Source organism: Dromaius novaehollandiae, chromosome 4 (assembly GCF_036370855.1).
Source record: "Dromaius novaehollandiae isolate bDroNov1 chromosome 4, bDroNov1.hap1, whole genome shotgun sequence".
Classification (NCBI taxonomy): domain Eukaryota; kingdom Metazoa; phylum Chordata; class Aves; order Casuariiformes; family Dromaiidae; genus Dromaius; species Dromaius novaehollandiae.
Window position 1 is genome coordinate 78,163,915 of NC_088101.1, and position 22,330 is coordinate 78,186,244.

The 22,330-nt window shown below is 39.5% G+C and overlaps 1 protein-coding gene across 1 annotated transcript in view; it reads right to left on the reverse strand.

Annotated features, from left to right (window-relative positions):
* Positions 1-3,911: 3,911 nt before the first annotated feature.
* Positions 3,912-22,330, reverse strand: part of FAM193A (family with sequence similarity 193 member A) — a 75,120-nt gene continuing 56,701 nt past the window's right edge. Inside the window, exons 15-22 of the mRNA XM_064511513.1 lie at positions 19,681-19,879; positions 18,116-18,388; positions 17,496-17,778; positions 14,922-15,108; positions 12,812-13,042; positions 9,855-10,698; positions 7,499-7,580; positions 3,912-4,793 (exon numbers count right to left, since the gene is read on the reverse strand). Of these exons, the coding sequence (XP_064367583.1) occupies positions 4,700-4,793; positions 7,499-7,580; positions 9,855-10,698; positions 12,812-13,042; positions 14,922-15,108; positions 17,496-17,778; positions 18,116-18,388; positions 19,681-19,879 (2,193 nt within the window). The 3' untranslated portion in view covers positions 3,912-4,699. The remainder of the gene's footprint in view (positions 4,794-7,498; positions 7,581-9,854; positions 10,699-12,811; positions 13,043-14,921; positions 15,109-17,495; positions 17,779-18,115; positions 18,389-19,680; positions 19,880-22,330) is intronic.

Consider the following 22,330-nt stretch of genomic DNA (forward strand, 5'->3'; position numbering starts at 1 on the left):
CAATTTCTAGAAGAGGACTTCCAGTAGCCCCCCACGGACACACTGAGCCCCTGCGGATCAGTGGATTGCTGTACTGCTGCACCACCAGGCTTACTGGAAGGAATATTTAGGTTAGACAAACCTTCCAGAGTATTTACAGTCCACCCTCTTGGTAACACTGCCTAAGGAGAGGCTAACGAGACATAACAAAATTACACACTTCTGACCAAAGTGTTTCTGGTGAAAGAGACAATGCTAAAACCTATAGACCCAAGATTCAAGTATGAACTTTGAGCCACCCTAAGAACAAACCGACAAAAGATTTATGAAACAACACCCCCCCCCCCCCAAAATATCAAGAAAAACCATATCAGAGAAGAGGCAATTAAGTACCTTCCTGCCTGTCTTCTTCAAACCACACTGATAGAAAGTGGACGCCATCCACTTTAAAATCCCATTTGCACCTACCATCATTATAAGCAACTCAACATTTTTTTCCCTGAGAGCACAATTACAGAGAAGCATAAGCTTACCTGGCACATTTTTCAACAGTTTATGTAGATTCAGAGTGTATCAACAGGTCGACGTTACCTCTCTAAGCACTGAGCTGGAAGAGGCTCAATTGTGCAGCTAAAAGCAGCAGCAAAGCTGAAGCTAAACACACAGACGTGAAGAGTAAAAGCAAAGCCCAAGACATCCTCCTTTCAGCGACAGGTCACTGAAGTCAGCTCAGCTGCCTGTAAAACTGCAGCATCAGTAAGAAATACATTACGAACACTATTTAACATTTTCAATTAATGATGAATGAGGTAGCCAAGGGCAGGCAAGTTGTCCTGAAGGTCTAAATACAGAGCAAGAGCCAAGGATAATAAAAATACTATATACCTAATCTTGCACACAGGTATGTTATGATATAAATATATGTAATTAATTATCTAAAGAGAATGGTTTCTGTGATCACCCCTTCATTAATAACTGGGAGATGTTTGAAAATGTGAGTATTAGTGTAACAACTTACTACAATTACAATTAAGCATTAGTTCCCCCATCAGGATATACAGGACCCACACTAAAACAATGGTGAGCTACCCTTTCACTGAAATAGAGAACATTGCAAAGCCTTTCTGAACAGCAGTGGTATATTGAGCATTATGAGTATACTTAACTCCTACGGCTTTAACAGTCACCACGTGACTTGATCATCTTCTCAGGTTATGGCAAAATTTAGGTTTCCAGCATGCTGAACCTCAGCTATACAATTTTAAGTACCAGTGATGCTACACCAAGAAAGTGTGCTGAAGAGTTTTGAGCTCCTAGTTACATTGCCTCAGAAAGCTGCAACAGTCAACGCAAAGCACAGATGTGACACTCCTGTGTAGGAACAGCCTTTGAAATTCAGTACCAACACTGTTCAAAACCACTGATAAAGTGTAAACATTTTGTGCAACTATGCCCTTTTCCGTTGTGGGAATATCTGAAAGAGTACCATGGCACTGGATTCAGCAGCACTGATAGCAGAATGACCTAATACAGACAAGCGGCTGGTCACCTCCAGAGCACAGACATTCAACTTTCATACAATTTAAGAACAGACATGAATAGTAGGCCAACTTACAGTAGAGTCCTCAAAGTAGACCACACCATCAAAAGTGGATTTCTTTTTAATCCAGCAGAAGACTGAAATTTAATCCATTGTGATGTATTATTTATAAGGTCTTGCCTATTGGAAGATAGATTTGAATCTGTATCTGGACTGAACACATCTGAACTACACACAAACACTAGTGGAGAACAACCGTGATTTTAATAGGAGCTTATCATGTTGCGCTTCAACATGCTTAATGTCAATACTTATTTAGGTATTACTAAAAATGCTTGTAATTCAGCAAAGCCTTAGTATAACCAGTTGATAGATGGAGTGACAGTAATTAACTCATTTGCCCAAGGTGACACAAGTGGTAGAATTTAGGTTAGTACTTTCAAATCTCCTGGCTCCCAGCCTGCTCCACACTTACCTTCACTTAATTATGAATTCACGAAAGTGCAACTTGCCTTTAAGCTCTCATCAAGGTGGAACAGGAGATCCATTCAGACCCATTCCTCACGCTTTCCATGGAGCACCTGGAATCGTGTCAGCTTTATTGATACATCATGATGGAGCATAAGGCAAATGAACGAGATTATAAATACATACATATATTCCCCAAATGCAAGAGGACTCCTTCTATTGTCTTAACCCAGGATTTAAAAATAAAGAAAAGCATGTTATGTTCATGTATCATTATTTGACCAGGGTTTTGTTAGTAAATACATAGGTAAGAAAGTCAGCTTTATTATCAAGAGAAAACAAATAGTATGAAAGGCGTTTTCTAGCAACATTAGGAATACCTCAATACTCTTAGAGCTTTCCTACTTTAGAGGAATCTGCACCATGGCTTGGCCACGTGACATCAAGTAGTTATTCCATTCAATGCCTTCATTTACTAAGAGCACTGATGTAGAAATTAGTCATGACATACAGTGCCACCTTGTGTTATGGTTTAGAACTGAAAAAGCTTGAAAAATTAGATTTCACAAACACATCCAACTTCAGGGGTGTTTTAATAGCTTTCTAAAGCCACTGTCCCATATAATCAGCCTCTCCACTTTTGCCTGTGTATGATCTAGCTCAGGTTACTACAGATGCAAGCCCTTTACGGCCCCAAGAAATGACAAACTTCATTTTCCTCCACTGATTCACTCAGACATTTTGAGTGGGACACAGTCTTTGCAGAGAAAGCTAGTGCTGAGTGGAACAGATATTACCTTTTAGATTTGAGATGCTATTCCTCCAGCACAGGCAGATAAACGCAAGCGTGCTGACAAAAAGGCGAGGCTAAACTACTCCCCCCTTCCTCAACTTGGATCTGGAAAAAAAAAAAAAAATAGAAGTTATCCCCTTCACATCCCTGGGCTATATTTTGGGAACGGGTGCTCTATCAATCCTGGACTGATTTACCCACAGCAGCCAGGCATAAGTGGAGCCCGCAGCACACATCAGACAGCAGCTCCCACTAAAGAGAGATCTGCAGCTGTAGACCCACAGGGGTCTGTAGCCAACACAAGCCTCCGGCTACACCTGGGCCTTACAAGGGACACCAAAGCTGCCATCCACTAACCCTGCTCAAGTCCAAAGCCAGAAAGATCGTCACTGTCACACTGCGTCTTGCAAAGGAGTCCCAAGCCTAGTACCTGCGTGCCACGAGCAGGCTCTCGAATGAGGAGACAGAAGAACGTGGAACAGCTCTGGAGAAAGAGAGTTAGTGGGCTGCATCATCCTTTTACACATGTGCTCAGTGGTAGTTTTATTTTCTTTAAAAAAAGACGAAGACTGCTTTATAATTTGGGTAAATATGGCAATCTGGAAATAAAAGAAAGCTTCCATTGTATCTATTCTGAATAAATAACACACTATGAGAAAAACTACTGTAAGTGCAGTATCTTTTCATAGATCAAAACCCTAAGTTACCAGCATTTCTCCATGCTGAAGAAAACTTTGCAACCTGTAAGACATTACTATATTTTTGTTAAATATTTACATGACAGCAGTATTGAACCTACCTACTTTTTTCTACACTGACATTAAATTTGAAATTTCTGTATTATCTCTTTTCCCACAAGGTATCTATTGAAATAGAAGCATTACAATAATTCACAGAATTCACAAACTTAATTCCAGCATTCAGCAGGAGTCTCTCGCTATAGCAAGTAGCGTTTTTTTCCCCACCAGATGAGCTGCATACAAATGTTCATAGAGGAACATGCTAAATTAAATAGCATTCACCGACCAGTTCTAACACAAGATTCAGTTTAGCTTAGAATACCATCGCTTTTTCAGTCTGTTTCTTTGTTCCCTTCCCCTCACCCAAGCAGAAAAAAGCAAGACACAGGTCTTCTGCCATACTAATGTATTCCATCTTTCAAAAAGAAAGACATGATTTTAATATTACTTAACAATATGTTAAAAAAGTAGCCAGATAGGCTTCAGTGTTAATACAATTATACACTCTATAACAGATTTGATAGTGTGAGTACTGTTCTTTTTTAAATTTTCTCATTCTGCAAGTATTCTTACACAAGCTGGCTACAAGTCAGGAAAAAAAAAAATCAAAACACAAATAGCGTAACTTGTACACTCTTAAACAGTAGATTGTGAAAGAACTGAGGAGATACTTGTCCCATAAGAGCCTCTTTTTCATGAAGTCATGTCAGGAGAAATCTGGAGCAGATGAAAGCACAACTGACTAGGTCCATTCCTTTGTCAGGCGTCAGAATGACAAAACATAGCTAGATGCAGAAGTGACAGGAGCCACTGCAGATGATGCAAACTAGTATTTTGGCCTCCACCCAAGCCTAAGCAATTTAAAGTCTCTGAGGCCAAGGCATTCAGAAGGAGATGGAGAAGAGCTATTGCTCCAACTCCAACGGCATACAGCTACAATCAAGTAAGTCTCACTCACAGACTACAAGCACACAAGCTAACAAATTCAGGTAGAAAGTGGCAATTTTTCAGTCCGCAAGAATTATCAGGCCAAAGGGTTCAGTGCAGATCCACACAGCACTGGGGACAAGGCAAGGCAGCACTGGCTCAAGACCAGGTAAGCTCTCAGCACAGCAGGACAGGTAAGTGGAGTTGTCGTTCATCGATTCCTGCAGGGTTCCCTCCCCATATCGTGTCATTTCAATGTGCAGCAAAGGTGGTTTTTTTCAAGCTAAAATTGGACCAGTTGATGGAAAGTCTCTGCCTTGTCTGTCTGGCAGAATCCAAGCAGAATCTGAAAAGGAAAAAAAAAAGAAGCAAGTGATAAAATGAAAGCAGTATACTCTAAATCAAACCCTTTTTGAAAGAAAAGCTCCCATTCAGAAGGGCAAAACCTCTTTAAAACAGTCATACCTTAAAAAAAAAAAAAAGCTTTGTCCATCACTCAAGTAGATTATAAACCAGTTATTTTAAACACCAAATGTATTACCAAGAGTAACTGAGAGAAGCAGCAAAGAACACTGCATATTTAACAAAACAGAAGTTAGCTGAACGCCAACTAGAAACAGCTGACACTGCTGTATTTACCAAAACCTTGTAAAGGGCAAGAGCGAACAGCAGGTAATAGGTAAAGCAGAAGCACCAAAGGCATGGGATGCTGCTCCTTCTCATACCATCCTTATGACTGCTGCAAAGTTATGTTTGATACAAAGACCTAGGAAAAAGAGGGTTGCTTATAATGCAGCAGATAAATAGCGTGATGTCCAGAAAAAAGCATCTTTAGAACAAAAACCCACTCAGTAGCTTCACTGGACACAGTGCACATTTATAGAACAACATTTGAAAGAGACTGGTGCATGCTAAGAAGCAGGTATTTCAGTGATGATTAACTCATGCTGAAGTCCTTTATCCAGGCAAGGTGTCACCTGTTTAGGCTAAAAAGTTCCACAACAGTATCAAATTAACCACCATGTGACACACCTCTCTGGAAGGTAATGCAGCTTCCATGAGAAAATGAAAGCCAAAAAACGGGGGGCAGATAGAAGGAGAGATTTAGAGAAGGTACAGGGAAAGGCTAGAAGAACCAAACTTATTTCCCTCTTTCTATGCTGAAGTCAGAAGTAGCTTGCTAAATCAATTCTGAAGTCAGGCTGTAATTAACGTATCCATCTATTATCCTGCTGTGAAGCAAGAAGAAAAGATGATGATTAACAAAGTATCAGTAAAAAGCATGAATTATACAACTCCGTAAGCCTGCACAGCTCTCTGTTGCGGAGGGTTATTAAAACAAGCAGTGTTGCTAGCATTCTGCACTTACATTGGAAAAGCAAACTATAGAAAATGTTCATGTTAAGGGTGTCTTCATGGCATAAGTAGCTGTTTCTCTCCCCTGTAACAGGATCTATGAAACCATTTTGTAGACCTCTTCTAATCAGGTATGCATAAAAAAGCTGGACAGATAGAGAGCTATGCACATTTTTTAAACAGATGAAGGTAAAGGACTGGATTACATCAATCATTATGAATCAATTATAAAATAATACTGCTAAAATTTTTAATTGCTCATTTGGAATCATGTCTGATGAATTAATGTCCAAACAGGCTGAATTCCTACACTAAGATACTTTCCTTCATTCATCCTGTTAAGAGGTAGAGGAAAAGCTGGTGAAAGCAATTTTTTTGGTTTTATTACTACAGGTACTGCAATCTCAAATGAACCTACAAATATCACAGGAAACCTGTAAGAAAGTGCTTATGCTATAACAACACAAGCACTATTTAGTATATTCCACATTTCACCTATAAAATCTATGTTTAGATTAAAAAATAACTGGCGCAACTTTCCAAGCCTTACTCAGAAAAATCATTTTTAAGAATATGGAACATGTACTGCTGAAAATTACATCTTCTATCACATTTTAACTCCATTACTAAATCACAGAAATCTGAAGTTTGTATAGATACGATGCAGCACAGGAGCAGTTGTAAGACTCAGATGTTACTTCCCAGTCATACAGCCAATTAAAACTATATAAAATTAGAAGTTTGAAATCCATACTTTAATGAAAATCTGATCTTAAAAAAACCCCTCTAAATAAATGCTTTTAGGTTTTTGTGAAATACAATACGATTCAATTCAGTATTCAATTGTAGGAATTGGATTAGTTTGTAACGCTTCAGAAGTTTTGGATATCATGTTGGATATTCATGGCAAAGTAGGACACCCAGTCACCAGTGAAGAATACAAATGTGACTAGATTTCAGTATTATGGAAGAACATGTGCTACATTATGTAAACATGAGCTGTCTGCTCATATTTGAAAACTTAAGGCAACTAGTATGTGGCGCAAAAACACCAAAAGCAACTGAAATGCACATAAGAAAAGACAGTTGTATAAGCACCAACGCATTTTATTCCTTTAGTGTCCTTGCGCTACCATAATCATCCCCTTTTTATGATTAGTGCAAGCCAGTATCTACAGTTCTTTCATCTCTACTTCATGTAGAGAATAAAATTCATGAGTAATAGCTTCTATAGGATAAACAGGTAAGAAACCATCATGAAATAACCTTTCCGAAACATACCTTCCAAAATTTAAAATGTGAAGTTTTATTTGCAAATCCCTTACGCCTAACAAAGCATTTTTCATACTTTACATTTTTCAAACACTAGCCAGTAAGTGGTCTCTGTGGACAATAAAAGAAATATTCATGCAACTTTTGCTTATAGAAAACAAAAAATAGTAGCTGAGGATATTCTGAAAGCCTTGATGAGAACGTGGGGTACAGAGAGATGATTTGTACTACTCCACTGTGATTTGTGCCCATAAATCTACAGCTTTGTCCCTTATTATAGTATCCAGAATGTCAGCTGCAACAGAATTTGAGATGTTAAAACACTAGCTTTTATGCTAGGAGTTAGTTAAGCCTGTTCTTTTCAAACCATGGCATTTGGGAAGAAGCACCACAGCTGCATGTGTAAGGGTTACAGCACTTTACCTTTTAAAGTACTCCACTTCTCGCTCTGTTTCATCCATTTCCACGCTGTCTAGATCAATGTCTTTGGGCAGAAACACATCATCTGCAAAGGGAAAAGCATTACACAGAGTTAGACTCCACGGGGGTGGGAGGAAGAGAGAGGAAAAAGCTTGAAGAAGCTGCACTGAAGACATTTTTGGAGAACTGCCTGAACTTCATAGGCTGCTGATTAAAAACAGCCACGTTTAAGCTGAATTATTACAGATGTATATTTAAAAAGACACTTTGAAGAAACCCTACACCCAGTACCTCTGCTCAATTTTTAAGGAGATATACAGGCAACAAACAGAAGAAGAATCAACAGAAACTTACTGATCAGACGGGTTGCAAAAGATGCCACAAGCCTGGAGCACACGCGAGAAAAGGTCAAACTACACAAAGCGGCTCGGTGAATCAGGCAGCACAAACTACCAAGAATGAGCACGAATGAACAGTGTTTGGCTACCTGAGATTTGTTCACCCTGCTACTAAAAAGTCAGCTTTAGAAGCGATTTTAAAGTGGTATTTATAAAGTAAAATACTTAAAGAATTAGGGCTCTGCAGACCTGCTGCACTCCCTTGGGGACATTTATCATTGGGCTGTGTCCGTGAACGAGTCTCAGTCATGCTACTTCCAATTGGGATTTTTTTAAAAACATGTTTTTAAACATATTTTAACGTGGTCTAAATTTAGGCTGTCAGCTATAGCAACCAAGTCTCTTTAAAGTCTGTTGGCATATTATAGTGTCTCAGCGGATAGTCCTCTTTTTTTTTTTTTCTTCTAAAAAAAAGCTTCAAGAAGTGTTAAATTTTGTAGAAACCATCTGAGAATTTATTTTCCTCTTGTAGCCTCCCCTCCTAAAAATACTCCATAAACATACTCCAACTCCATTTCTGCAGCCGTCTCGGAACACGCTCCAAAACGGGAGAGACTCAGCCGCGGAGCACGCTGCGGACGGGAAGGGATGGCTCTTTTCTAAAGACGCTGCTGACAATTCAGAAAGTCTGCTCAATCTTTTGCCTCGCAACTTACTGCTAGAGAACCAGAAAGCCCTGGAAACGCAGGGCTCCCATAGCCATTGTTTTCTGCAGTCTGTGTATTATAGTATCCTACTTTTTGTTCCAAAGGCAGAACTACCCAAAGCAGAGTAGCTATCCAGTCCAGACTTCATTAGGGAGCAACTCAACCACCTCCTTACAAACAGAGAGGCTCGTCCCTGCAGCTTCTTATATTTCTGAAAACTAACATTTAGATGCAAGTACTACAGGCATAGGCAGGAGGCAACACCGGGACGACAAATGACGCTCTGCCTGGAGCACATCCTTCCCTGCGCGTTTACGGGAGGATAAAGCGGAGTCCGCATGAGGGTGAAGGCAGCAGGGAGCAAGGCTCAGTGTGGTGCCGTGGCTTGACTGACACAAAGTGGAAACAACAAAAACGAGAAGAGTTTTAAAAAGCGAGAACTAGCGGGTTGACTCGACCCGACGGCGAAACCACAAAACCAAAATCAGGCTCTACACCTAGCGCTTGCGACCACCAGGAGTTTGGCTCACGTTTTTGCGACGAAGCTTAATACACGTATACCGAAACGCTGGCAGGGGCTGCCATCAAAGGAGCGGCCTTGCAGATTCACATTAGCACAGACTGATATTCACATGGAGAAAAGGCTAAATGTTACTACTTAACTAACGCTCCATAACACGGTTTCGCTTTGGCAAATAATGAAAAATAGTAAACTAGCTTCTGTATTTATTTCACCTGTAAATGAAACTAGCACAAAAGTGACTTCCACTGAGAAAAACGCACATTTTTGCATGAATAATTAATAGATATTTGTCTGCACAATCCCAATATTTTCCCTGCACAAAATGAGTAAGACCAATTTTAGATGCTATACTCTTAACACTACTGGAGAAATGACCCTGCTTTTAAAGGAAATTCAAAACTGATCTCAGCATGCTACTGAATAATTTTAAGTATCTGTTTAAGCAAGATACACTTTACAGAAGAGCCTGGCTTTTTAAAATTGACTACTTCATTAAAAAGACATAGAGAGACAATAGCACATATTAGTCCATTCCCATTTTAAAGCACTCTACATCTCTTTCCTAAAGGCATATTTATCTCCTAAAAGCATCTAAGTAACTTCAGATTATGAGTGCAATAGAAAATAAACTAAAGACTTCATTAGCGACTTGAGAGAAACTGAGAAAAATTGGTGTCAGGAAATCTCATGTACCCTGGCAGGATTGATTGAAGATTAAGATTTCAAGTTTTTGGACTCAAATGGTAGCAACAAACAAAACCCAAGTTCTTTATCTTTTTTTATGCACTTACCAATGGAATTGTTGACTTTGTCTCCTTTTTTCTTCTTGTTTTTCTTGTTCTTGCCTTTTGGCTGAGGGGAATCAGCAAGTATTAGCTTATTGTTCTGTTGCTGTTCACTCGGTGAAGGGGACTCGCTCATTATGGGGGCTTTCTCTTCTTTCACATGGTTCAACTGTTTTTTGTTGTTGTTGTTTAATTTCTTCTCCTCTTTTTTAGGCTCTGCAAGTGTTGGGAGCTCTGCTGCTTTTGCTTTGGATTCTATTTGGTTTCTGTTTTTAGTCTGAACCTCAGCTGCTTTGGGGGATTCAACGGGCTTTTTCGCTGGGTCAGCGCACGGTTTGTTTATCTGCTTTAGTTTCTGCTTGCTGTTTCCTTCTTTATGTTGATGCATAATATCAAGCAGAAAAGAGAGGGGCTCATGCTGTTTTACACTCCCCTCTTTCTGATAAAGCAGCTTCGAGTCTCTAGGGTTTACGGGGTTGGATAGTTCACAGCCCGACTCGGAAACTGGCCTCTGTTCTGTGTGATTCACATGTCTCGACAGTGAACCGGGGGAGGTTTCGATCTTTTCCGATTGCTCAAGTGTACCGTTCTGAATGTCTTCGGGTGCGTTTGGGACGGACTCCTTCACAGCCTGGCAGTTCCGAGTCAGCACGTCCACCTTCTGACATTCCTTACTCGTTCGTTCTTTCTTCTTTTTCTTTACAGCCCGCAACTGCTGAAGTTCTTGAAGCCGCTGCAATTCTTGTTTCAGCCTCTCTTCCTCCTCCTCCTCTCGCCGCCTCTGTTCCTCAAGCAACTGGTGATGCTCCCTTTCTCTGGCTTCTGCTTCAAGGCGAGCCTTTTCCTCAAGCTACAAAATAACAATAGTTGTAACAGAAGTGACAAAGATTTTGGAAATTAGAATTTTGGGGATTATTACTAGTGTTCTCTACAAACTTTGCAAGTCCTAGGACGTTAACACACCAACACACTTAAGAGGCTTGCCACAGCAAGCAAATAATAACCATTTCTACTAAAGCTGGCCTTTGAAGTACATTAAAAAATTTTCTGTATTTCTATTTTCTGTAACATGTTTGAATGCTGTCAAAACCAATCGTTGATCTTCTCTTTGCTGCTCCTAAGTACAGCTCCATATAAATACTTATGCAGAAAGGAATCTGTTCCTCAAGGTACAGAGCATTTTACATCTGTACAAGTTTGCAGCTTACTTCATGCAATCGGGATGAAAGGTTTCCACAACCACAAAGACCTGTTGAAGACGCAACATTCAAGTTCATTCTCACAAGCATGCATGCATCACCAAGGTGCCTCGAGTTTGCTTGCGCCACATGTACCATGAAACTGGGAGATGCAATGGTAGCACAGCTGCTCCGTTTCAATACTCAAACATTAGCAAAAGCAGCCATCAAAACATTTGGCAGCCAAACACTGCGCCTTTCACTAAAAATTTGATCAATCCATTGTACAGTTTTAATCAGCATTTCAAAAAGTGAAAATCTGAAGATTTACTACGTATAAAAATACAATCTCTATATTAAAATGTGTATTACCATAAAATTATGCATAGGCAACAATATTTTTAAGGACTGTCAATTTTACCTATAGGTCACAAAGCACATTAAAGCTTGTTAAAAGCTGTTAAAAATGGTAAAGATCATGGAGCTTATGTTTTCAGCCATAAGTTCATAATCATTTAAGTGATTTCTTCCAGCCATTATTGCAAATGTCTAAAACTTTGCTGTACATCGCTGGTTTACTTACACCATCAGTAAAATGATAGTCAAACACTAAGAATAATCATGCACATCTATTTTCTTGCATTTTTAGAAGGACCTGTATGGGATTCCTTTTTCACAGTTACAGAAGTCATGCAAGAAAACTTTAAAAAAAAGCTTCCACTTGTTGTTCATTTTGCACTCAAACTGTTTTACTTGAGAAAAGTGAACTTTGCTTCTATTAAAAAAAAAAAAAACAAAAAAAAACAAAAAAAAACACCTAAACCCTCAAGTTGCCAAGTAGTACTACATTGCTGAGTAGCGCTATGACATGAAGGATAAAACTTCTAAACATTACATCTTCCAAACGCATGGAGGTATTTAAAGAACAGAGAATTAGTCCCAACAAGCAAATTCACGGTGAATACTTCATGTTTGTGAGATCACAGAACGTATTTACCAGAATTCAAAAACATTCAGCAGCCAGTCTGCTTATAGCTTGAACTTTACACGTAAGTTCCAGTATGGAAAACAAATTCCCTGCTTGTTCAACAAAAACAAAATAATTTTCCTGCATTAACTCAGTAAATGCAGTTTTCAAAACTAATTTCAGTGACACATTTAAGTTTTTTTAAATGGTTTTGCCAAATTCCGTCTGAAAGCAAGCTTTAACTATTTTCCCCCTCTCTTCCCTGCAGCTTGCCACCTCACTTTGGCTTGGCTTGGCCCCTCGTGTCATCAGATGGAGCATTTAACCTGTCTGAGTCAGGGCAGCTAGGTGCCCAGCATCATCATTCCAAAAACAAATCTTGACTTTTCCACCATTCACTGTGCTTATGTTCCCTGAGATACTTTAGCATAGCTAATATTCCAATAAAGAAATGCTAGTTTTAATATCCTCCCATTCTTATATACCCATTCTGCAAAACAATCACTCTTAATATTTCTGACACTTAGAAAATTATTTCTAAGGTGTGGGAAATTCCAGTACAAAGCTGCCCTGCAACAGAACCCATGACGATGACACTGGGAGGAATCTTCCCATTCTACATAGCTTCTAAGATAACACTGTAACAGGTAAACTAGCTGTGGCTGTGCCAACTGGTAGTGTAACACTAACTACACAGAAAAAGTTTATACCACTGTATACTGACTATATAATAAAGGTTTACTTGCAGAGTGTGCACAAAATACACTTACAAATTCAAGAAAATCAGATTCTAGGGCAAATACACTTCTGTATCTTACCTTTCTTTGCTTATGTCTTGCTCGCTTGGCTGCCCGAGAGCTGCTTACTGGTTTGGTTTCAGAGCTGTTTATAAATTGCAGCAAGTCTTCCACCTTTCGATGGTCAACAACACTTTCCCTTTCAGATATCTGATCTGGTTTCTTCGGCTGTTCCTCTTTCCTTTTTGTTAGACGTAAACGAAGCTTTTCCCGCATCTCTGCATAATTTCTACTGGTTGGTGCAGCCGGCGGCTGAAGGACACGACACAAAACATTTAGTGAACCAGATGTAAAAGTTTCACTGAATACTTCTGAGATTTTGAAATTTCAGAAATAATCAAATAATTTGGAAGGTCTGAACTTGAATATCAAACGCTATACTGTTTGCAGGTGTATTTAAAGTACATTCACCAGGCAACAGAGCTGCCAGACTTGGGGCTAGCTCATGAGCCAGGTTTTCCAATTGGAAGAGTGACCAATCTTGCAGTGGAAACGCACAAGTGAGAAGACAAAGGGAGGTCTTCATAGCAAGAGAGCAGCTTTCCTGTGATTACAGTGATCACTGTACCCCATTTGACAATTTGAAAGGAGCAGTCACGTGCTGCTGTTTCCATTTTCTACCAAGTCAGTTCCTGAGTTTGGGCTACCTGGGACTCTAGGCTGTAACTGTGAAGGCTTCATCACCTTGCAGTGAAGTGCACCACCATACAAATGTCCAGCAGAGCTGCATCAATAACTTGTTATCACTGCTGCAGCATGAAATCTTGCTTCATGTTCCACCTCTTTGTATTCCCATCCCTGCTTCTGCCTCCCAGCTCCTTGTTCCTCTTCCCTCCTGCCTGCCTACCCCTCTGGCTCCCGGGCTGGCACCCATCTGTTTGGAAGTTAAAACAGTTCAACTCACTAACCCAGGAAAACAAAGTCTATTGACTTAAAAAAAATAAAAATAAAAAAATCCTTTAGCATTCTGCTACTTCAGCAAAATGAATAATTTACTATGCAAAAAGTAAAATCTGTTCAATGTCAATCTGTTCACATCTGTCAAAGGTCAATCATAGGTGGGAATATGCAGGAGGGATCCCCTCCCCGCACCTTTCAGCCACAAGTGAGGGGCTTTTAATTCACTGCAAGCCTTAAATTGAAACCTGCACCTGACTGAAGACATGGCCAATGAAACAGAGGTTTTACTTCAAATAGGAAAAAGTGTCAGACACTCAAATTCCAGTAGTGACCTGATTACTGAAACAGACTTATGAAGAAGTGCAATTGAGGCTAGCAGCAAAATAACATTTTAAGTCAAAAAAAATTGTGACAGCTTTCAGCATTTCATTTGTGAAAAATGAACAGATAGCTAGCAAATTCTCATATTCCTATGCTAGGAATATGAATTTAACTTAAAGCTGCTTCAAACAAAACCTTAAAAACTAAAATACAGAATATCTTGTATAACTTGCATGCTTTAGAACTTTATAATTTCTACAGAGCACGTTTTAAATGCAAAAACCAAGTCAGTACCTATCAAAATGCACCAGTAAAGAAAATTGTTTGTAATACTGAAAACAAGGAAAAGGTAGTGTGCGTTTCCTCTTGATAAAAGTATATTTAAATCTACACTGCCTAAATTGAGGCAAGAACAGTTTCTCTCTTTTTTTTGTAATCAAGTTAAAGTGAATACTTTGAGGATTCAGATTTTTAAAAACGAGAAAATGCTTGACAAGTTGCAAAGAACTTTTTAAAACATCCTATATTAAGTGCACTTTTACCCAAATTCATCAAATTATAAGTATACTATCACAGACGAGCCCATGAATTTTGTGAAGTTATTGAAATGGCTGAATGCCCTGCTTGCAGTTTCACAACCAAACATGGTATCTGTTATCCAAGATCTAAGTCTTTTACTGATTTTTATTGCTCTTGAAGTACTTTCAGCTGGGAAGGTTTGTTTTATTTGTTCAATTCAAAGAAGAAAATGACTTTCTACCTATGTTTCTAGCTTCCTTTTATTTCTTATTTCTAGAACGGGTTTCATTGCTGCCTTTGTAAGTGCAGTCTGACAAGTCATGTGCAACAGATGATGAATAAGTGACAAGAAAAGCAAAACAAAAACCAAATTAAAAATCCAACAACTTACTCCTCCATGGCCGAAGAACTCACAGTAACAACAGTCACAGTATTTTCCTTCCTTCTGATTTGTGGACGTTGAGGTACTGGAACTATGCTCTGAACAGCTGTCTTCATCTTGGCTCTCCTCTCCATCATACTGTTGATGATCATACGTGTTGCTGTTCTCACAGCGATGGCCCTCACAATCTGGGTCGCTATGTTAAATTAAGAAAAAGCTTATGAAAATCCTAGATTACATTACACAAAATATTTCAAAAAATATATATGTATACAGGTGTATGCACAGCTGCCAGAAACAATGACTCAAATGGCGTTATCACCTACCATTGATGCAGCAAACCCTAAGCTTCAGTGAGAAGCTTGCAAACGGAGAAGCTCAAAACCAAGCAGCAAGCTAAGGGGATGCACGGGAATGATTTATGAAAAACCTCACGAAGTGACTTAGTGAAGGAGCAGCCTAGGCAATGAGTTTTGGAACTGTTCTTCCTGGCTTTAAACAGGTAAAATAATTTTAGAAGCAGTAATTTTAGTTTTTACAAGGAATGGTTTTGAAATTGCAGCCCATGCGATCACTTGTGGTCTGAAGAGAGCTCTGCAGACACAAAATACTAAACTTATTTCTAAAGTCCCCTGGTTTTAATCTTGGAAGCTCTTAACTTTAACAAAAGCTTCAGGGCCAGCTAAAAAAAACAGGAAGCTCCCATTCGCACCTCTGTTTTCAAGAAAAAATACTAGTATTCCCCTTCAAAAGGCAGATAACTAGTAGCTTACCTCCAAAACTCTGCATAACTGTGTCCAATGTAACTACTATCACAATTCTGGAAGAACTGGACATGATCTTTCTTTAATTGTATAAATTACTAAAAAAGCTCCCCCCAAAAGCACACCCCTCTCAACCCACTTATTTAGCATTAATATTTCTCTGTTCTTATGTTAGAAAAAGGTAAACATATGAATCTTTTTTCTAAGATAAGAAGCTCACTTTTTTGTTTCTTAAAGGAGGTTCAACTACATGGTTTATTTCCCCCCATTTTTATCTAAGGAAGCAAGATTTCTGATGATGACGATGATATCTACCTCTTCACCAGCCCTCAACTCCTCCTTCCCTCAAACCTCCTTTCTGAACCCACTGACCCATTACAAATGGTAATGGAGTTCCAGGCAATTCTCACAAAAAATTAGCAACGAGAACAGAAGTGACAGGACATCCCAGGGAGGGAAGAGACATGCAGAACTGTGTTACACTTCTGCTCGGCAGATTGCCGGTCAGCACAAACATTTTGGCTAGCCGATCTGGCCAGCCCTGGCATTGCTGTTTCTTGCCTGTTGCGAGTTAGCATGACAATGCCCGTTGGGAAAAAAATGGGATAGCACGCGTCAGGGGATAATGGATACAATTCCCCAGAAAACGCGGCTTCATTAATTCTATTGCTCCGCAGAACAATTGCTAGATTGAGCAACTAGAGCACAACATCATCTTTCCCATGATAGCACACCTCCGATTCTCATAGTCTGCAGTGACTGCTTCTGGGTTCTCCCCCAGTTCATTCCTTACGTCCTAGAAATACTTTACCGTTTTAGCACCTAGAGAGGATGAAAACAGTTGGGTTTGTACTGCGTGAAATAACCTGTATTTAAATTTTCTCCCTGCAGTAGGTAAGAAAGTTTCTTTACAAAGTTGCACTAATTTCTCCGGCATGAAAGAACAGTTACCTATTTTGTGATATCATCAATAACAACCAGTCGATAATGGAAATAAGGGCATTTTTGGAAGCAATTCAGGTATGTAGTTATCTAACTGCCTAAATCTTACATCATCTCCTGAAAACTACTGCAGTAGCCAGGAAGCTACATCCATAGCAACCACTGCCACAGCCCAACAGGTGAGGGAGCACTCAGAGCGCCGACTCGACTGCTTTTCTGTTATGCCTACACTCCTCAGACACACGGGAGAGCTGGAACCACATGAGTCAGCCTGCCACAATACGCAACGCTCCCAGAACACAGCTCTGCCAAATTCTCCGCCCAAGGTTTTAGAAAGCCTTTAGAGATCACAATATCCTTTCACACTATACCCACTACAAACAGTGTGACCAACACCTAGGAAGTCTGAAGTTAAGTCAGAAAAGAGTGTTAGTATGTGGCCCCTTCAAGACTGTATACGACCTTTTTATAGTTTGAGAGAAATCTATCAGACTTAAAATTTCCCAGCTTTTTCATTCCTGCTTGCCATGTGATGCCAGAATCACAGAAAAAAGATGCATCCTGTGACGTTTGTGTGTCATCAACAGCACACATTAACGAAAGTGACAGAGTAAGAAAGAATACAGCTTGTTTTATTTAACCCAGGCCATGTTACTAACGGAGCGTGCAAACATTTATTTTTAAGCCTCCAAACTCAGTAAGTCGATTCTGCAATGGATATGATTATTGTAAAGTCTCACATCAAGCTGCATACTGGGGAACAGACATCAGTTCATTTGCCAAGCAGAGATGTTCTTCTCTCACACTACAACCACTAGTAAAGGTATTAGAATTTTAATTCCTATTCTATCATAAATAAGAAGAAAAGTAAACTTACCTGCAGACACTTGGTGGGGCACTTACAGAGCTGTCTGTGGTTGAAGTAGGAGGTGCAACCGTAGTGGGGCAAAGACCTGAATGAGGATCCACAAATCCAGGGGCTGTTGCAGCAGTTTTGGGGAAAGAAGGAGCAGCAAGATTTGGAAGATGTGGTGTTGAAGCTGGAGACAGTGCAGCAGGAGAGAGTGAAGGAAGGGATGCTAAACTAGTCGGACTATTTCGTGGCGCAACTGGTGCAGAATGTCTATGGTCCTCTTTATTAATATTGTGGAACACCTCACCTATATTGGGAAAAATAAGAAACAGCTTAAATTTTTTTTAAAAAAAACTAACTACTCCAAAAAATCACTCAAATTGCTGGATGTTCTCAGTCTCTTTAAAGTTCAGGGAGTATTTCAATACCTATTACTGGTCCCAAATCCATCAGGTTTGCAAAAGACCTTGAGGACCTTCCTGTGCAAAGCTTTTGGACCCGGAAGTAAAGGGGCTACAACTCAAGAGTAACAAAAATGCTTATTAAACATAGATACTACTTAAATGAACACATAGATCTTTATACATCTCAGTTAAATGTACTTGAATTCAGTTATTAGCTGTGTGCAAATTACAAATCCTTACCTATCGATGAAGGTCTCTTGGATGATACTTTAAATTGGTTGCTGCTTGATTGCACTGTAGTAGCTGTGCAGGAGACAGAAGAAGTGGCAGAAGAGGTTGCCATGACAACTTTATTAGCTTCCATAAAGGCATCCTGAAAATTGTACAGACATTTCTTCTTTGCAGCATTTTTTTTCTCTTTGCTGTCAGTAACTGCGGTTGCTTCATTGCTAGATGTAGTAGGAAGTGCTTCGGGTCTTATTTCTGAGAGTGCTGGTGCTAATATATCACTCCCTTTAATTGAAACACACATAGTAATTAAGACGTATAGAATTACAGAACTGTTTTTATGGCATTTAGAATTAAACATTGAATAATTTAGATGCAATACTACAAGATAAGCAAGGATATATTGTTAGCACTGGCTTGGCAGGATTAGTGGAGTAACATTTTTTTCAATGAACACAGCTGTAATTAAAAATGCTAAAAACTCTCAGACCCGAAGTCATAAATCTTACAGTCTGAAAAACACTGTTAAACATGTGTTATGGTAACAAGCAGCAAAGATGCTACAGATACCTATATCCATTCATACTCATAATTTTTGAATTGGACACATTTTTAAATGCTAAGTATATAAGCTCCAGCATCTGCAGTGCAGCGCAGCCATGCAACAGTTATAGGCAGGAACAATATACGTATCCTTCTATCAATACAAAGTTATAAATCTAATCTGTACTTATCAGTAATTCCAGCTAACTATGGTAACGCTTTTGTGAGCTGACCTTTCACACAAACATGGCACTAGAAACCATCTGTTGGAACAGCTACTCAAAACTACATTTAGCTATGGATAAGCTCTTCTATTGAGGAGCTTTTTGGCCTTTTTCCGCCTTTCCTTTTAACTGCCACTTCAGTAGCTTGACACAAGTTAGCAGCACATCAGACCAAACAAAAGCTAATACACAAAACCAAAACTTCCCTTTTCATAAAACAGTCATGTTAAAAAAAAATTGTATTTGCTATCATGTGAATACAAAGATACATGCACGTGTTGCTATTTTACTATTTATTAACGTATTCTATTTGACTTTAACCATTAGTATTTCCAAAGGCTTACTGGCTTAAATTTACCTTTTGCTAGATTCATGCCTCTTTTTCTATATGAATGAAAAGGTAATTATCTCTGCTCCACTACAGGAGGAAGTAGGTTGTAGTACAATATTACCAGTGCTCTTACAACCCCACGGAAAGAGAGCAGGCTTCTGTGGCAGAAGACCAGAAGTTATTTAAATTTCCCCCAAATTTCCAATTCTTTGCAACTTTGAACTCCTGAATCCTCTGCAATGACCCTAGGTGAAAAACAGCATGCTATTCTTTTGCCTCTGGCATCCTCTCCCCAACACTGAAGAACTTCATTTTCAATTTTCAGCCCCACTGAAGTAGAAACAGCAGCAAATCTCTGGCAGAACTCCTCTTACAAGAGCACGATGACGAAACCTACCACTCCTAGAAAAAAAGTGTCACACTCCATTTCAAAATACAGGCTCTTAACTAGTCAGTGTGAAGTAATAACAAACCCTCACCAGGAATTGTATCAGGCAAAAAAGTAGCAGGATTCCAGTTCTTGTCATTCATCATTTCTGATCCCCAAAGACTTATAAATTTAGAGCTATTCCAATCTGGAGTGCTCCCAAAACAGCTTGGATAAATATGATCTTGGAGAGATGCATTGAATACTTGATGCTTGTTTGTATGATTCTGAACCGGAGCTGGCGGTAATGCCTACAAAAATAAAGAGTATTTTCCTCATTAATATTCTGTTTGCTTACACAGTCACTCCAACAGCAATATTCAAATCATAAAGGGTTCCAGTTGTGAAAGGCATTATAAAAAGCTAAGAGCAATTAAAAAAAAAAATATTTCCCAGAATGATAAGAGGGACTGGTTTGTTGATATTTAATATAGGTAACATATTACACAGATTTTACATATATATTTATATACATATATATAAAAAATATAAAATATCTGTGTAATATGTGTATATTTAAATCACACACATTAGATTCAGCCAACAGATGAATCCAAAAAGTATTCTCCAAAAATACTTATGTTAATATATATTGGTAGGTCTTCATTTTTAAGTTAAAAACAGTATTTATACGAACATTGAACTTGTAAGGAATTATTACCTTCAAAGCCCCAAATGACAAAAACAATCCTCTGTGACATTACAATCATTACCACAGCAAACAATTGTGATAAAGGAATTACAAACATTCCAGGATTAGACATAAGCATAGCAGAAAGAGATATAAAACATGTATTAGTTCAGAACATCATTCTAAAATAGTCTATATAGGTCTACTTCTTTTGCCTCCATGTACGAACAGGCTCCTAACTTAACAGACAATGAGCATGCCATTTTACTCTGACAAGCGGCTAAGAAAAACAGGGACAACACACACCTTTTTACTGCTGTTTTTATATAGGCAAGTTCTTCTCCCCCACCCCATTTTTTCTAGCTGGAGCTGTTTATTCTCATTCTAACATGTAGCTTTCTTCCAAAAATCTACTGATTGCATTGCATGCACAATGTTCAACTACTGTCTCCTCTAACAAAGCCAAGGAAAAGCTATTTTCTTCTGTTCTTGCACAATGTTTGGTACAATGCAAAGCTACACAGATGCAGGTTCTGCTATTAAAAGCATCAGCTGAGTCCAATAATATTTCAAACACTACTGTCAAAACACCCGTGGCCATGAAAGCTTCTTATATGCCCAGTCTCCTTTTTCTGTACAGGAGGATCTTCATTATCTGGCTAATGGTAAAGGTGGGAGGGGCTGGAATATCCTGAATAAAAGAAAACTTGTCTAACATGGCCACAAAGAAACACTTCACAGGGACAGAGCAGCCTGTCTATGATGAACTGAGCCTGATCCAGCGAGGCTTATTAGGCTCTTTCACCACCAGCTCTGCTGAATTCAGCTGGCTCTTCAAAGGTGAAAGCTCCCTAAAGCTTCAGCTTCCACAGATGTCTTTTTAGTTCCAGCACACCATAAATGCACAGACCCCAGCTGGTTCAGGTGCCGTGCCAGAGCTAATGGATCTGCTCAGCGGTAGCTGCCCGCTGCTCGGCATGGGGCTGACGGTGTAGCCCTTGACACCGTGCTGCACGTGTTCCTCCACACAAAGATCCTTTGAAAGGAAAGACAGCAGAGATCGGGGCACTGCACGAGTGGGAGCTTGAGCAGACTGCTCTAAGGGATGGGAAACGAGGGCTGGAAGGACAGCAGAAGGTGGGGTACAACAATTACGGATTTCAGAAGGATGGCAGTGTGTGGCTGAGAAACCGCAGGCTGGAGTACTACACAGTTAAGGAGCTGGTGTACTGCAGCGGGGATAAGAAAGGGACACTGATAAGGCAGGAAAAACAGAAAATGGTATTAGGAAGGAGGGTAAGAGGAAGCAAAAGTCACATCAGTGAGCTAATCTACTCTCCTTGCAACCACTGGATCACAGGACCAGGCACAAGGGAGATGGGAGGAATATGTACCTAATGACAAAGTCTTTGCCCCTTCCAGCAGCAGCCTACAGTTTGACTGAACAAAATACTATGCGAAACTGCACACACAGTGTGAATTCTTGCCTTGGCTCATACATCTCCTGAGAAGCAGTTACCTGGTCCCAATTCTTGTTCTCTACCTTTCTCCTGTTTCTTGAATGTTTTTTGGGGGTGAAAATTTTGCAGAACTTGCATTCCCTCAAAGGACAAAACCAGCTGTAAGCAGATCCAAAACCTCAATTCTCCTCTAAACAGGCCATCATTCCCTCCCCCCCTCCCCCAATTTTGAACTAGAAATCCCAGGATATTATTGCCAAAAATGGAATATTAAAATTTTGACCTCTCTATATATGAAGATTTCATTAGTCCTATTACACTGACCAAAGCCCCATCACTTTTTCCACCATTCCTGACTTCTTTTAACTCCAAATTCTTTCTAATAACAGTAAGGAAACCAGCAGTCATTCTGACCAAAGCTACTACTAGCCCTGCAGTATGAACCTTCCACCAGTTCTAAATCTGTGCTATTCCCTACACCTCGCAATTCACTCCCAAAGGCCTACTATAAAAAGACAAAGATTTAAAGCAACTTTTATGGTTTCACTGACGCTCAGTCAGGCTAGTTTACGCACGCATACAGTATTTTTCCTGGGAGCAGAATGCATGTC